The sequence below is a fragment of the Nothoprocta perdicaria genome, unplaced genomic scaffold (genome assembly GCF_003342845.1).
Source record: "Nothoprocta perdicaria isolate Ctin4 unplaced genomic scaffold, notPer1 scaffold_296, whole genome shotgun sequence".
Taxonomy (NCBI): Eukaryota; Metazoa; Chordata; class Aves; order Tinamiformes; family Tinamidae; genus Nothoprocta; species Nothoprocta perdicaria.
In genome coordinates this window covers 355,328-371,586 of record NW_020455528.1, presented here as the reverse complement: position 1 = coordinate 371,586, position 16,259 = coordinate 355,328, and the positions used below count along the sequence as shown (strand labels likewise).

The window sequence follows — 16,259 nt, the reverse complement described above, 5'->3', positions numbered from 1 at the left end:
TCTGTTGACTGCTACATACCTATGGTTTGCAAACCAACTCCATGAAATCCTTTCTCTTAGCTCTAGGTATCTAAAGCTCATGCCTGTAATGGTAAAATTCACTCTGAGTTGTACTCTGTAAAAATCTAAGTATATAAAATGGTTTTTTTTACAACAGCAGAGAGTGTGGCATTCTGTGCATATTTTGCATATCCTTGCAGGCAAATGCAACAGCAGAGGCTTTACTGCAAGCGACACCTATGAATTTTTTCTGAGCTTTGCAAGGATATACCCACTCATTGCTCAGCTTGCAGCTGCTGGTGATGTGTAGAAGTTTCTAATACATAAACTTGTGAAAAAGTTTTCCAAAGCCCATATCTAGTACATAAAATCAAGGGAAGAAGTCAAGCAAGGGAAGGGCCCTTTGAATGGGCATTTTAAATGTGTTTTTTACTGTCGGCAGTAAGGAGTGCGCACACGCAGGCAGTTGAGAACAGAGGAGCTGTGGGTTGGCTGTGACCACCTTTCTTTCAAGATAACTGCAAGAACTCATTGAATTCCTTTTATGAACACAGAAAAGTGGAACTGTAATAATCCTCATCTCAGATATTGGTACATAGAGGTCAGATATAAAAGACAGTCCTTCACTGCTAAGATTGAATGGTTTTCTATGTCAGCTGGGAAAAAAAGGGAGAAAATCCTGAGAACAGGGAAAAGGAAAGGACTGGAGCAGTTGCAGAAACACTGGTCCTATGGCCCCAGGAAAAACAGTTAGAGATCCTTTGGGTAGAACACTGATTTATAGAGACCTCATACTGGGGCAGTCTTCTGGATTTTCTTTAGTGTCATGGAAATAAGATGTTTTTACATCTTTTGTAAACTAATGAGTAACTGATCTTTCACCAATTTCCCTACTCCACAGAACCTTACATTTTGGCTTGGTGAAAACATTAACATTTTTTACATTAATTAAATGTTATATATTGCGTGATTATATCACCAAGCGATTAATCCGAGATAATAAATAGAAAAACAACAGAGAAAAAAATGCTTTTTTAAATTTGAATTGTTTAAACAGAGATTTAACAGAGATGTTTCCAACATCTGCATCTTCTTTGACAGGAGTTTCAGGTTCAGGATACCATAATCACAAAGCACATCCACTATGTGTTGCAATGCTAGGAGGCTTCACATCTTAGCTGTTTTGGGGCATGTGTAACAGTCAGTTCAATCAAGTGTGTGTGGTTTTGTGAAGGCAGTGTGAAAATTGGAATAGAGGGAGTCCTAGAAAGGTTGGCAAACCATTTCTCACAGTGACTGATAAACAAAGTATTTACAGGAGTTACGGCAGGAGCTGTGTCCCTTGCTGAATATAGCGCTTTTATTGAAGCTGCCAGCTCACGTGTTGAAATTCGTCAGCAGCCCTCACCTGCGCTCAGCAGTACAAAGTCGCGTGGACTTGACACTGATTTTTCTCATCTCTCTGCTGTGGAAAGCAAGCTGGGTAGAGGGTGCAGCTGATTCTCCACAAGATTTGCTTGAGGGCAGTGCTAATGAGAAACCCTTAATGTGAGAAAAAGGGCTTGTAACTGTGGAAAAAAAAATCCAATGAATGTTTAAAGAGGAAGATTCAGCTCAGCTGTTCCCATTGGGACTTTGCTGACCAGCTTTTTTCCTTTTGATATTGATACAGATCAGCAGTTCTCCCTGTGTGTTACAGACTTTTACTCTACGGCTTGCCAAGCTTTCCTCTCCAAAAACTAACAGCATTCTTCTTTGTTGTTATATATGTCCAGGCACATGCCAAATTCAACAGATTAGAGATTAGATATTTATTGTTAGCATGAGAATATTTTTTCCAAGTCACAAGTATAGTAAAGTCAACATACTTTAAAAAACAAATAAATGGAGAAAATAAATTTCAACATTGCATATTATCAACAGACTCAGATGTAGTAGAATGAAATAATGAACTTCAATCTCTAAAACAAGGCAGCATTGTTATAATAAAAAGGAGTTGCTGTAGAACAGCATGTCAATAAGATATATATGTTTTTGTATCCAGCTTCTAAGCCTAATTCAGAACTGTCACTAGAGAAAACCACAAAAAGACATGACAGAGTCAAAGAAAAGGAAGCTGCTCTTCTGCCTCTTTCTACATGGAGGGCTCCAGCTGTCTGCTCTATACTTGATACCAAGTTTATTATCTCTGCATGGCAAAACAGGAGATATTTGCTTTCTTTTAGTTTAGTGGCATCTGGTAACATCTGTGATTAAAATAGCAATTTTGATTAAAATTAGGTCTCATTAATTTAACATAATGGTAGGGCATACACAGTACCTTTTGAATAGCCAATTAAAAACAGAGAAAATGTAGAAGATGATTATGAGGGAAATACTGATAAATTACTGACCTTTATGGGCTATAAATGAAACCTGAGCTAAACATAATTTATCCTTATTATTGTACAAGCTTTATAGTCGTGAAAATGACTGTTAGGTATAATGTGTTTTCTTAATAGCTGAAATAACTAATAACAAGCAAGCAGAGAAAACAAGAAAGCCCTATAAAGTAATCCATGATCTGACTTCTTTTATCCCTACAATGTGTGTGCATTTTCTGTCTTCTATATGACAGATTTATTTGAGTTTGGGAGAGGTGGGAGGAAAGAAGGCAGAGTAAATTTAGTCCAGAAGAAATGAAATGTAGAGCAAAGCCTAAACAATAGCTAAGCAGTATACCTTAGCCCACTATAAGGCTAATATAATAGCAAGCCGATTTATTTCTATCTGCCCCTTTGTTTAATTAGAGATATAAACTGAATGCAGTTTAAGAAGATGTATATAAGGTCAAAGAATGTTATCTGCATTTATTATTTATATCTATTGGTGCTGCAATACTGCAAATAGAAGCTTCTTGAACTAGTAAGTAAGACCTTGAACTAGTAGCCTCAAAGAGGATTTTTTTTAGCTCATATTAGTGTTGTTTGTGACAGATCCTATTCAAGCTTCCTTTGTGTTGGTGCTTAAAAAGACACTTTCATGTATTTAAGAGCACGAGTATGTTTATCTATGGAATGAGAAGAATTTTAAAAACTGCCTTTAAAAGATTGTTATTAAGAGTTTGCAAGTTGAAATACGTGTGCTGCAAGTAGAAAAAAAATTAAATGACTATTGAAATCACACTACCATCTAATTTATATCATACAAGAAAATGCCCTTCTTGTGCTGAACTGACAGATAAATGAGTGAAGTAGCCCAGTCCTGTCCCCATAATTAAAATGTTGCCTCATGATCTATGTATAAAGACAAGGGCTGTATTCCACATGCTGGGGTTAAAAATATCCACTGACTCACTCTGTGTTGAGAGACAGTTATCAGTAGCTGAAAGGTGACATCTTGATCTTCTTAAATCTGTCCTTAAAAACTGTTTGCATTAATGACCATAAGTCCTTTTAATGAAAAATCAAATTGTTGGTCCAGTGATAGAAGATCATTTATTCAGCTGTGCAAAGAAAGGAGCTAGGATGATGCCTGCAGACACTCTCTGAGTTTTCTATAGGAGCTAATAATGTATAGTAGAGAGATGATAAACAGCTTTCCTTAAAACACCCCACGTCTTAACTGTATTGTTAGTCCTGCTCTGCCTTGGGCACAGCCAACATCTGAGGTATAAAACTACCTATTTGTCTTTGAAGTGGTGTTGGTCTGTGTACGGATATGTAGGGGTGGAAGGTACTCAAAGCCTCAGCCCCAGAAAGACGACAATCAACTGCAGTGGCTTTGGTCAGTACTTTTTACTCATGTTAAGCTCTGGACTGAATGTAAGGGAGCTTCTTCTCCTCTTCTCAAGGGCAAAGGTAACCAAATTAGTACAACCAGTATATCCTTCCAGTGACTGCAGTAGTATAGACTTGAAAGGGAGCCATGTACACTGATCCAGGTAAAAAGATTTTGTACTGGTTTCTGTTGCTATCTCTAACGTGAGTCTAGCCAGCTTCTCCTCTACTTTGTCTTGGGGCAAGCTACCAGTAAGTTAAGCTAGTCTGCTCAAGGTTGCACATGGGGCAAAAGCATTCACACCCTTAAGAAGAGCTACAAGACCTGTAAGGAGCAGCTAACTCCTAGCTGTTTGGTACCAGCTCCCCTCAATCCTTAGCTGTGATGGATGAACTTAGCTTATGTTAACACAGCTGATGAAGACCATATGAGCAGTGTGTACAAGTATGAAGAAATGAGCTCTGGATGGAGAGTGGAGGTGCTTAACTGGGTCAGCATCCTCAAGAGCTGCAAAGAAGAGTGAGTGCCCATCAGACATCTTAAGCTTTATCACCATGGATTACAGCTGTGTTCACAGGACTTGAGAATCATGTACTGTATGTTACTGGTCAGAGTAGTAACCATCTGCACTGACTACATAGGCCCTGCCCCTTCTGCAGTGGCAGGAGAAGGTTGTGTCTCCATCCTACATGAGACAGGACTTAATGAATATGCAAGGTTGGCCTGACAGGACCTGCTCCCTGCCCAAGTGATGGACTGCCACCAGCAGTTTCTTCTTGCAAGGTGTATTTTGAGGGCTTTCATGAGGGCCCAGTAGTTTCAACCTGAAGAACTACCTAAACAGCCTTGTCATCAAGCGACTCAATTTCCCTCTCTATCTATACCTAAACACACAGCTATCGTTTGATGTGGGAGGCTCTTTGGAGAGACGATGGATGACAAGACACTGCTTTTGCTATGGCTGTCAAAACAACTCAGCTGGCCACCGAGTTCCCAGCACTGTCAGAGAAAGAGTCTACTGTTAGAGATAACATCACAGCAGGAAAACGCGCCATCCTAATCAGCAGCAAATGGTCTAACAAACAACTTGTAGTGTACATGGCATGTATTTCACAAGCATGTTTTCACAAAGAGTAGTTGCTGAGTATTAGACCTTTTATGTTCTGTATACTTTATAGGCTTTCCAGAGGCAGGAGGTTGAAGCAGATGTCCTGTACAAATCAAGGCACTCATTAGTTCTGATGTCCTTTGAGCAGTTGTTCATTTTTTGTGCTCAGTCTGTAAAGGACTGTATTTCGAGGACTGCTGGAGGCCATTTTCACTGTAAAGAGGCCTGGGATGGACTTTTAGATTATTAGTTCCTGTTTTAAATGCAGAAACTGCTTTTAGCAAAAACCTTTCCAATTTGTTTTTTTTTTCTTTATCTGTCCTGCTGTTGTGTGAGTCTGCTTGAGCCACATTAGAGCAGCATGGTCCTGCTTGTGATCCCTTCTGTTTTAAGTGTGGTTGCCACTCAGTGTGAGGGAAATCTTTGAAATGGATGCTTCTCCACTGCATACTCTTGTTTTTCAAGTAATTTTAGAGAAATTATAAATATTCATGAAAATTGGCTTTTATATTCTTGCTGAATCCGAAATTTATTTATTACCTAGGTATCTCATATGTAAAGAACAATTTTCTGAGCACCAAAATTCTTAAAATCATTCAGAATTCTTTTTTCTGTTCAGATAATGTCCAGAACAGGCAAAGAAGTTAAAAAATCACGTGAGCATTATTTGATAATATTTACTGTATTTAGTGAGATTAAATACTTTCTCACACTGAGAGAGAAAGTAACACAAAACAGGCTCAAGCAGAGAGAAGAGCAAACTGCATTAAGGTACCAACATCTATGGTAATGTATTGAGATTCTGTGATTTTATGTATTAAAATTTCCCAGGATTGCAGAGACAGGCTCCTTCACTAGCAGTTGTTCCAATCATTTTAATTATATTGAAAATGTAAATGTACAACACTGAATCCTGCTGTATAAGTTGGCATTGAATAGTAAGATATCCCAGAAATCTTATTACAGATTTCAGACTCTTAAATATTTTTATCCCTTTACTGTGTGGGAATCAGGTTCCTTAATTCCGGCTTCTTTATGTGCTTCTTTATGTTCTTATTCAGGATTTTTGTTTCCTGGGCAGGTAACTAGTGGTTCCTAAAATATACTTCCATTTGAAAATCTCAAGGATATTTCACAAATATTTGGTGTTTTTTTTTGTTGTTGTTGTTGTTTTTGTTGTTTTTGTTGTTATTTAATCACAGGTTTCTCAGTTTGTTGCTGGGTGACTCTGAAAAGACTAATTAATGATTGTTCTTTGTAACACCTCCTTGAGAAAGCCTTTACTTAGGGTCCGCTGGCAAGAAGACTGAGCTTTCTGTGCTGCAAACAAAGTGCTTATTTATTTTTTCCTTCACAGGCATATGGAACTATATTTTCAAGGAATTAACTGTCCCCACTGGGGACAGATTTTTCGTAAGTGCTCTGCATGCGGAAACTGTTTGATTTATCTGGCCAGATTTTTTAAAAATCTGGCCAGCTTGTGTATTATGAACCTTCCTGCTAATTGGGCCTAAATGACTGACTCAAAGCATATGCACAAACTGCAGGAAAACTGCCCTCAGTCTTTGACCCTTGATCACCTGAGGTGCGAAACAGGTGGAGAACAGCGTAGCTCTCTGTTGGCCAAGGTTTCCTTCCCATGGATTTGGAACATACATCTGAATCAAAGATCAAGGCAGTGCTATTGGACATTAGTGTATTAGCTCTACAGGATTACTGGAATAGTCATGAGCAGAATAGTCCAATAAGCTGTCTGATGAATGACATAAGCACTTGAATATATTTTCTGGCTGGTAAAAAAGTGCCATTACTGCTGCCTTCTGTGGAATCCACCTAGAGTTTTAGGGTAAATTGTTAACAGGCTCATTTGTTGATTTTTTTTCTTTTTCTTAGCTCCTAGATTGTTTTGTCATCCCGGTGGTGATACTGCTATCCTGGTTCTTCCTTCTGGTACGATACAAGGCAGTGCATTTCATTGGGATCGTGGTCTGCATTCTGGGCATGGGCTGCATGGCAGGAGCAGACGTCCTCGTTGGGAGACAGCAAGGAGCAGGTGAGTAAGGATGGATATATTGTACAATTGAGTTCTCTTTCAGAGGAAGGATTGTCCAGAAAATGTCCAAAAGGAAAAAGATAAGGGAAAATCTCCGAGCAATTTTGTGTCCTCATGGATCCAAAGCACTGCATCACTTATTTGTCAAAAGGGTCAGGAAACAAAAATGGGCCAATGTTTAGAAGTCATCCTTGTTTCCCATCCCTGATCTGACCTGGTGGATGCACTGGTTCTGCAAAACATATCACCTACCGTGCAGGCCACAGGGAAAAACTGAATACTTGTAGTTCCATTTTGTTTCAGCTTAGCTTATTGATCACAAGTCTCAATTGCTTCCTTCTAAACTGACTGCATCTCTGAATCATAAGCACCCTTCCCCTCCACGTATACTCTTACTTCTCAATTTTGCTCCTTTTTTGTACTTAACCGGCATCACTGGTTAGACATGAAATTATACCTAGCCTACATTGTACAAACTCTGTTATGCGCTGTCTCAGAGTAAAGATTTCATTTTTGCCTGTATCATTCCAGAAAAGAAGCTTCTTTTGTGTAAAGTGTTCTTTTTCTATTTGTGGCAGCATATGAATAATGTGTGTTTAGCTATTAATGCAGACTAGACTGAGTTAGATTTCATCGATCAACTTCCTCTGTCACACTGATTTTTCTAGTGCCAAACCAAATGATGGGGGAAGGCTGGAAATTCTTTCTAAAGGTTGTCAATTAGGCACAGTTTTCATTCTTAATTAAAAGCACTGAATTGTGAGTTGAGCATAATACACTGTGATTTAAAATTCTTGACTCAACCTTCTGAATACAAATAGAAGTGCTGTAAAAACACCATTTGTCAGGATATTGCTGAAAAAATCAGGGACATTTGTGACAATACCTACCATGTCTCCCTGCCCCCTTTTTTCCCTGACTTGAAGATTTCCACTTCATTTCTGTCCTCCAGAAATAGCTCTGCTTTAGCTATAAAGAGAAGAATATACCCTGTACTGTGAAATCAGCCAGTGAGAGCTGCATTAGAAATGACTGATATCTTTGGCGTTGGGATTTCAGCCTTTACTTCCAGAGGAAACATCCTGAGTCCTTTTAATCTAGCTAACTATCTGCTAGGGAGAAGGAGCACACAGGACAATGGACCTCAGTGGAAAGGCACATAAGGAACAGAATGACCTAGACGCATTGCCATCTACCTGCAGTAATTAGATATTGTTGCCATTTCATTTTTAAGGAAAGGTGGATGTAGCTGTAGGTGAATTTGTTCAGGAAAATCTGTGAGCTGCTCTATTGGCTTCCAGTCCAGATCTACACATAAAAGCTTGTATTGGTGCTTATTGGTATGCAGAAAGGAGAAATAAAGCCAAAGGTCTTTCATAAATGGAGACTGCAGCTGCTTGAAGTGTTAGATCAGTGTAATTAAGGTGCAAGAAAGTATTTCTAAATTACTACACCCTCTTTAAGGGAGTAAAATACATGGCTTGATTTATCTGAAGGTAATTGAAATATACATTAAAAACTGCAAATCAAAAATAAATATTGCCAACAAAAGAAAATATTTCATGAAACTTCATTACAGATATACAGTACTCTAAGCATAATTTACAATGGAGAAAAAAAGGGGAGTAATGCACCAAAGAGAAGTAGAGTTCTGTTAGTCCTCAATAAACTCCTCTTCACATGATCTTTTACATGATCTGATGACATTTCTTTGCTCGTTTATATTATTATTTACTCTCTTAGAAGTGCCATAAGCCTGTGATAGGCACTTACCACATACAGCAATCTAGCCTCCAAGCCCCAATTTTGTAGTGCATCACTGAGATACTATGATATTTTCCAAAGTGAAAATTGCAAGCATGCTCTCAACTTTCACAAAATGTACAGTCTAAATGTATTATCTATTTTAACTGTATCCTAACTCAAATATAGAATATAGCACATTGTCAAAGGAAAAGAACAATTACTACCATGTAGTTGGTGCACTATCAGGTTACAAGCCAAGTTTTCCTTAAAATGTTTTTTTTCTCAATGATTATCCCAAGGCAGCTCAGTAGCTGCCCTTATATAATAAACAGAGCTGTTAGTATTACACTGAGATCTTTTCAAAGCATTTATAATTTTGGATAAAAAGAAGCTCTGAAAAACAGTCACTTCAATCCATGTGATAAGCTGATATATCAAGTCTAAGATTGGACACTTTGAGTCAAATTTATAGAGATTAGAAACATCTACAATTATAACTGAAAGTAAACTGAACCACCTTGAGGTGTGAGTTCAAGTAAAAAGGTGACCAAATGGCCTGGTAAGCATGTGAAAAGCAATCATGTCAGAGTATAGTTTCAAATTATTTTATTACACTTCTCTGTTCTAATTAGTCCTCTCTGGACTGTATGGTTTTTGTTTCCACAACACAGTAACTGTCCTAACAACGAAGAATGCAAAACTTGTTTGGCCAAGTTGCGCGTTGTGTTTCTTCAGAAGAATGGCCTATACCTTCAGATAGTTTAAGTACAACCGTATTATCCTAGATGTCTTAGAGCTAAATATGTCTTTAGAACTCCTCTGTTTGATTGGCACATGCTTCCTTAACAATGAAACCAATAGATGCATCAGGATTTTAGATCCATGAAAATATCTTTATTAGGATATGCTAGTGCTGGGACAAATTCCGAAGGGAACCTCTTGAATAATCAAAGACAAGACATTTGAAAGTCAAGAAGACAGGCATTACTAGGACAGAAACGGAAAGCATAGCCACTATCAAGACCTTTGATGCATCTCCCACTTGAATACCATGTGCTTGGTAACCTTAACACAAAAAGAAATGCCCCCCAAATAAGTCTATACAAGCAAAGCAAAAAGGACAACAAAGGTCTTAAGGAGCATGAAAAGACTTCAGAATTGAAAGACCCTAAATAAGATGAATGAAGAGATTTCTCATCTGCTGAGAATTGACAGATAGAAATCTCACTCAGTCTTTATGTTTTCTTCAACTATACTGAACTGCCCAGTGTCAGAAGCAGATCCTGGGCTAGGTGGACTTTTGCTGTGACCAGTTTTAACATTTTCCGTCTTTGAAAGCTCTTAAGTTTCATGCTCCCACTCACAGCGCATGGGTGCAGGTTGGGAGAGCCATGGCCTCCAAGCCTTCTGTCTTGCATAAGCAAAGGATGATATTTTTGTCTCAGCAGTTCAGCACAGCCAAACTCGAAGGTCAAAAGCTTTTTCAGAAGTGCCTCCCCAAAGTGCCAGTGAGTGCCACCGAGTAGCTGTCATAAATACCAAATGCGTGAACTCAGTAAGGGATGATTAGAGCCCCTGTGAACATCAAAAGCATTAGGGATATGAATAGGTTTTGAAAGTGCAGATGCTTATTTTAAATTAAGGGCATCTTCCATGGCAGATGAAAATAAAAGGAAGGTAAAAGGAACATAAGTATCATCAAATTTTAGAAAGATAAATGCTCTGCTATAAATATGCTCTCCAACAAGGTGCATGCAAACCAGAAATTCAATAGGAGACTGACTGAGTACATGGAAGACAAATCTAGTAACCTTTACTGTGATGTTTACACAGAAGCCACATCTCCTTTGAGCTGAACAATTTTGGAGACTGGGAGAGTATTGGTGGGAGTATTCTAAACATTTGGCTTCTTATTATTTGTCTCTAAACAACTTAGTCTTATGGTGTTATAGGCAATATTAGAGGTGAAGTATTGGGATAAATGAACTTTTGGATTGATCGGCTGTGACCGATTCTGTAATCATAAATTCCTTCTCACTAGTAATTTCAAAACCACAAGTTGAAACAAGAATAGAAGGCTTGAAATAATGACAAAAAGGAAAATTATGAAGAACACTTTGAAATAATCAGAATGTTTTGCTTCAGTTTTGATCATTTTTATATTCTACAATGTGTGTTATGCAAATTAATAACTATATCAAAAGATATTTCAAAAGAAAAAAAAATCTCAAAACTGCAAAATCTAGCAATTCAGCTTTTTTAACCAAACTTTTTCAAAGGAGATTCCTTAATAGCCAGTCCTGTGGAATAGGTCCTGTAGCAATATTTGACAGTTCTGCAAAGCTGTTCTTCTGTTGAGAGGGTCGTATGTGCAGAGGGAATCACATATATCAGTTGACAGAAGCAAAGCCCAAGTTTTCAACCTTGAACTTGTTAAATCTCTCTGCAGGTTTCCACCCCCACTCACACCCCAAATAATAATAAAAGCCTCCAAGACTTAACAAAGGTATCAAACATTCTTTGATCATCTGGTGTTTTAGTAATGATACATACCTGGAAATATCTGAGATTGATTATGTTCTGTCCATTTCATGCATTTGGTATTGCCATGCTAATTAAGCCTCTTAAAAATCTCTGTCATTATCATCACACTATCTACATCCCATCCTTCTTCCTCTCTTTCTTGTCAGATTGTTTTGTGTTACAATGAGGTCCTTTAACTTGCATAGCCTAAAGCATAGGGTTTGCAATGATTTCTTCACTCGTATCACAGGTATATATAGAACTTCTCAACTGGTTTCCCATCTAAATCCTAGTCTTGTTTTGGACTACTTTGATTGCAACATCAGATGTAAACTGTTTATGTAGCTGACTCCCATTTTAGCTGAAAAAAAAAAGAATGATAACAATAAAAAGGATTAGTCAGTGAAAGCTACAACTTGGTTTCTGTATTTTTCACAAATTTATCTTATATTTTGGAGCTTCTTATTGACACAAAAGAGGTTGCTCTGTCTTTACTAGGTTTGCTTGGGGTATTGAGTGAAAAATGGTAAAATGACAAAACATTTGCATTCTATTAACATGGATATGGTCTACTTCAGTAACTCAAGATTCAGAACTGTGAGGAACTTGCAGCAGCTACAGAGAAAAGATTATTGTTTTGAGACCTGCTAATTTTTACCCTGTTTATCCCTAGGTGAAAATAAACTGATAGGGGATCTCTTAGTGCTGGGTGGAGCAACACTGTATGGCATCTCAAATGTTTGTGAGGAGTATATCGTCCGAAATCTGAGTCGAGTGGAATTCCTGGGCATGATCGGACTCTTTGGCTCCTTCTTCAGTGGAATTCAGCTGTAAGTGAGCAGGTTTGATCACCAAGGTCATTTAATAAAATGCAGTGGTTGCCTCCTTTGTGGTACTAGAACACTTTCTTCAATGCTAACCATTTCATGTGGAAAGCAGGGGCTTTTATTTCAGGAATTTGCCTTGGCTTTGGTATTTGGATTCAATAGAAATTTGCATCTGAGTACGCTGATGATTGGTTTCCTTGAATTATCACATGAGGAAGGAGGGATAGAATATGCATCCCACCATCTTATTGCTTTCTGGCCAGTGGAAACTTCGGAATCTTCTCATGTTGATCTATGAATAACAGATTAAAATTCTCTCCACTTCTGTTTCATAATTTTGAAAAGATTTCTAACCAGGTAGAAAACATGCCCTGTCAGAAAGTATTGGTTCATTCCGTATTATGAAAGGAGCAGTGAAAATGTTCCTAAGAACTTCTGAGAAACTTCTGAGTCATGTCTATACACAAATGTAGTCAATGCACGTGTTACCTGCAGGCTCAGTAGTTGGAGGGTAACTTCCAGTGTTATAACACTGTGACTGGTAAAAATATAGTAAAACTCATTATGTAATATTTCCGTGTTTTATGCAAATCCATCTCTGGTGCTTATCATGGAAAATAGCTTTCGATTATTAGTCAAAACCAATTTGTTTTACTACAGATCTGGGCTACTCAGCTTCTAAGGGCAACAAGTGAGTAAAACAAAGACACATTAACTTCCCCTTCAGTAGTTCTACTTCTTTAGCAAAAGAGCTTCTTATTTTTATGTGAGATTTAAGTACATAACCTAAAATGACTCATTAATTGCCTGCCACCCAAGCAGGTCCCATTTTCAAAAGAAAAACAAGAACTCAGAAATGTGTCTAACATCCTCATGGAAAACATTTTTATTACCTAAGGGCATCAAAGCAGTGCTCTTGTCTTGCTGTGTGTGTTTAAATTGTCATGTATATGTCTTGTATTTCTGAATTTTAATTACAATACTATTACACCCTCTTAATCTAAGCAGATAGTCACAGTTCAGGGTCTCTGAGTTATTTTGGAGGGAATAAGAAGGTGACACTGGAAATAGGCATCTTTGTATGCAGAGGCCATGGCTGGAAGGAATCACTGAGAAACAGGTTCTTTGCTTAAATAATATATCCGTTAATGACATGCACTGATATAAAAATAAAATAGTAGAAAAAAAACACATTTCATTTGCTTTTTAATTCTTGTGTATATACAAATATCTGCACAGTACAAATGATTCTTATTACTTCATATTTTGACATTAGAACTATGTCTTCAAGAGGTGTTTCAAGAAACAGGCTCTTGTTATCTAGAAAAGGGTGTTTGATATTATACATGAAATAAAGCCAGACAGTGCCTGTTGGACAAGTGATAGGCTAAGGTGTCAAAATAAATAGTAAAGAAAAAAGCTGGCCTTGTGGAAAGTGAATGATTAGTGTGTTGAATGTGACTAAAGTTAGAAGGAACAGGATATCAAAATGAGGAGAATGACAAGATGACATAAGAGAATGTGACAAGGAATTAGGAGTATAGCAGTTGCCCAGCAAATGAAGAGATAATGCTGCCTGATGAAATCACAGCATTGTAGAATAATTTACTTTGTAAGGGACCTCTGAAGCTCATGTAGGTCACCCTCTACTCAAAGCACCTCAAAGCTAACTTTTAAAACATAGTTAAATCAGGTTGTTCATGAGCTTGTGTAGTCGGTAGCTTCAAGGAGTGAAATTCCACAGTCTCTTTAGGCAATCTGTTCCAGTGTTTGACCAAGATTTTTTTCCACATATCTAATCAGACTTTCCTAGTTTGAACTTGTGTCCATTGCCACTCATCATTTTGCTACAGACCTCCAAGAAGAATTTGCCTCTATCTTTGTTTTCTACAGCCATCCATTTGGTAATTAAGACAACAACTATATCTCCCCGCACTTAGCCTTCTCTTCTGATTGAACAAACCCAGCTGCCCCAGTATCTCCTCTTGTCATGTCTTCCGGCCCTCTGACCATCATGATGGAATTCCATTGTTCTTCCTGCAAACTGTCATTATCTTTTCTCTTCTGAGGAGTCTAAAATTTAAATTCTCTATTTGCTGTCTCAAAAATGCTAAGCAGAGAAGAATAATTTCCTTCAGCCTGCTGACTACAATGCTATTAATGCTGCTGAGGATGCTCTTGGCCTCCTGCACTGCACACTGTTGATTCATGTTCATCTTGATGTACATCAGGACTCAAAAATTAATTTCTGCAAAGCAACATTTTATGCAGACTGTCCCAGCCTGAACTGTTGCATGGGATAATTCCATCCATTCGTCTAGGTCCCTCTAAATGGCAGCGTTATTTCCTGCTGCCTTGTGTGTTGTCCTCTGCAAACTCCCTGAGGGTGCATTCTGCCCCATCTTCCAGGCTGTTCATGAAGATGTTAAGCAGTGTCAGACCTAGTGTCAACTCCCAAGGTACATCACTAGCAATCAGCAGACAGCAAATTTCAATCTGATGATCATACTCTTTGAGGCCAGTATTCTACCTGTTTTGTGGGTAATCCACCCATGTAGTCCGTATCTCTTCAATCTCTGAGGATGCTGTGGGAAACCTCTCCTCAATCACAGAATCACAGAATATTTAAGGTTGGAAGGGACCTCTAGAGATCATCTAGTCCAACCTTCCTGCTCAAGCAGGCACACCTACAGCATGTGACACAGGGTGGCATCCAGGCGGGTTTTGAAGACCTCCAGAGTAGGAGACTCCACAACCYCCCTGGGCAGCCTGTTCCACTGCTCTGTCACCCTMACAGKAAAGAAGTTSCTCCTCACCTGGAGACGGAACTTCYTRTGYTYCAGCTTGTGGCCATTACCCCTCGTCCTRTCRCTGGCCACCAGTGAAAACAGCTTGTCCCCTTCCTCCCTGCATTCTCCCTTCCTGAACTTATACATATTAATCATATCCCCTCTGAGCCGTCTCTTCTCCAGAGAAAACAGGCCCAGCTCACTCAGCCTCTCCTCGTACGAGAGATGTTCCATTCCCTTAATCATCCTGGTTGCTCTTCTCTGGACCCTCTCGAGAAGCTCCACGTCCCTCTTATACTGGGGAGCCCAGAACTGCACACAGTACTCCAGGTGCGGCCTCACCAGAGCTGAGTAGAGAGGCAGAATCACCTCCCTTGACCTGCCGGCAACATCCTCCTGATGCAGGCCAGGATCCCATTGGCCTTCTTGGCCACGAGAGCACACTGCTCACTCATGGTTAACTTGGTGTCAACCAGGACTCCCAGGTCCCTCTCCGTGGAGCTGCTTTCCCCTCTCTTCTATCTTCTGAACCAGTCATTTTATTTTAGAGGCAGTCAGTTTGTACAGGTATGAAATCTGTGCTGGTGATTCCAAATCATTTCTGTGTCCTTCATGTCCTGGAAGTTGTTTCTAGGAAGATTTGCTCAAAAATCTCCCCAAGGGTAGTATAAGGACTGTAGTCCTTTGCCGTTTTGAAATTGGTGCTGTATTTTTCTCCTTCTGGTCAAGACCTCTTCCAGTCACTACAATCTTTCAAAGATGATAGTGGTCCCGTCATCCAGTGAACATAGCATCACAGAATGAAGCCTTCTAGCAAAGCTACTCTTACCCCTCTTTGCTTCACAGACCATTGTGAATCACAGACTGCAGAGTATTGTCATATACTGCCTTCATATTGGCTAGGCAATGGTATGAAAACAATGCTTGTATATTTAAGTTATATCAAATTTTTATTTACTAGAACAGCAGCAATAGATGCTACTGTTGGTTTTAATTGCATTCCTTAAGAATTGCTGATAAATAAATAAATATATGTATATATCTAATGCATGCAAGCAGGCCTATGATTTAGTTGTTGTGCAGACTGAATAATCTCATTATCCTAGACCCAGAATTAGATTTGACACACATCAATAGCAAGTAAAGCACAATTTCCAGGATGCAACTCTCCAGACAAGATTAATCTGGGAGGCATTCAATTCCTGCAGTTTTACTGTTAGACTAGGTGCCACTTTTTGAACTAGATACTTTGTTTTTCAATCTGTGTAATTCCATGTTTTAGATTTGTTTAAAATAGTGTCCAGATTAGCATGTTCTGCACAGCAGGAATCATGTGCCAATCACAGCTCAGAGAAGGTGGTTAGCTGAGTAAAAAGCAGGCTGGTGAGAATCCTGGTCTGCAAGAGTACTTCCCTGGGTTGGGAAGACCTGACTTTATTGCCATCTTGCGATTT

At 38.8% G+C, this 16,259-nt stretch overlaps 1 protein-coding gene across 1 annotated transcript in view; it reads left to right on the top strand.

Moving 5' to 3' along the window:
• The window catches only part of SLC35F1 (solute carrier family 35 member F1), a 227,099-nt gene that overhangs the window by 179,599 nt on the left and 31,241 nt on the right, over window positions 1-16,259 (top strand). The window contains exons 4-5 of the mRNA XM_026041850.1: window positions 6,761-6,920; window positions 11,863-12,019. Coding sequence (XP_025897635.1) covers window positions 6,761-6,920; window positions 11,863-12,019 — 317 coding nt within the window. The remainder of the gene's footprint in view (window positions 1-6,760; window positions 6,921-11,862; window positions 12,020-16,259) is intronic.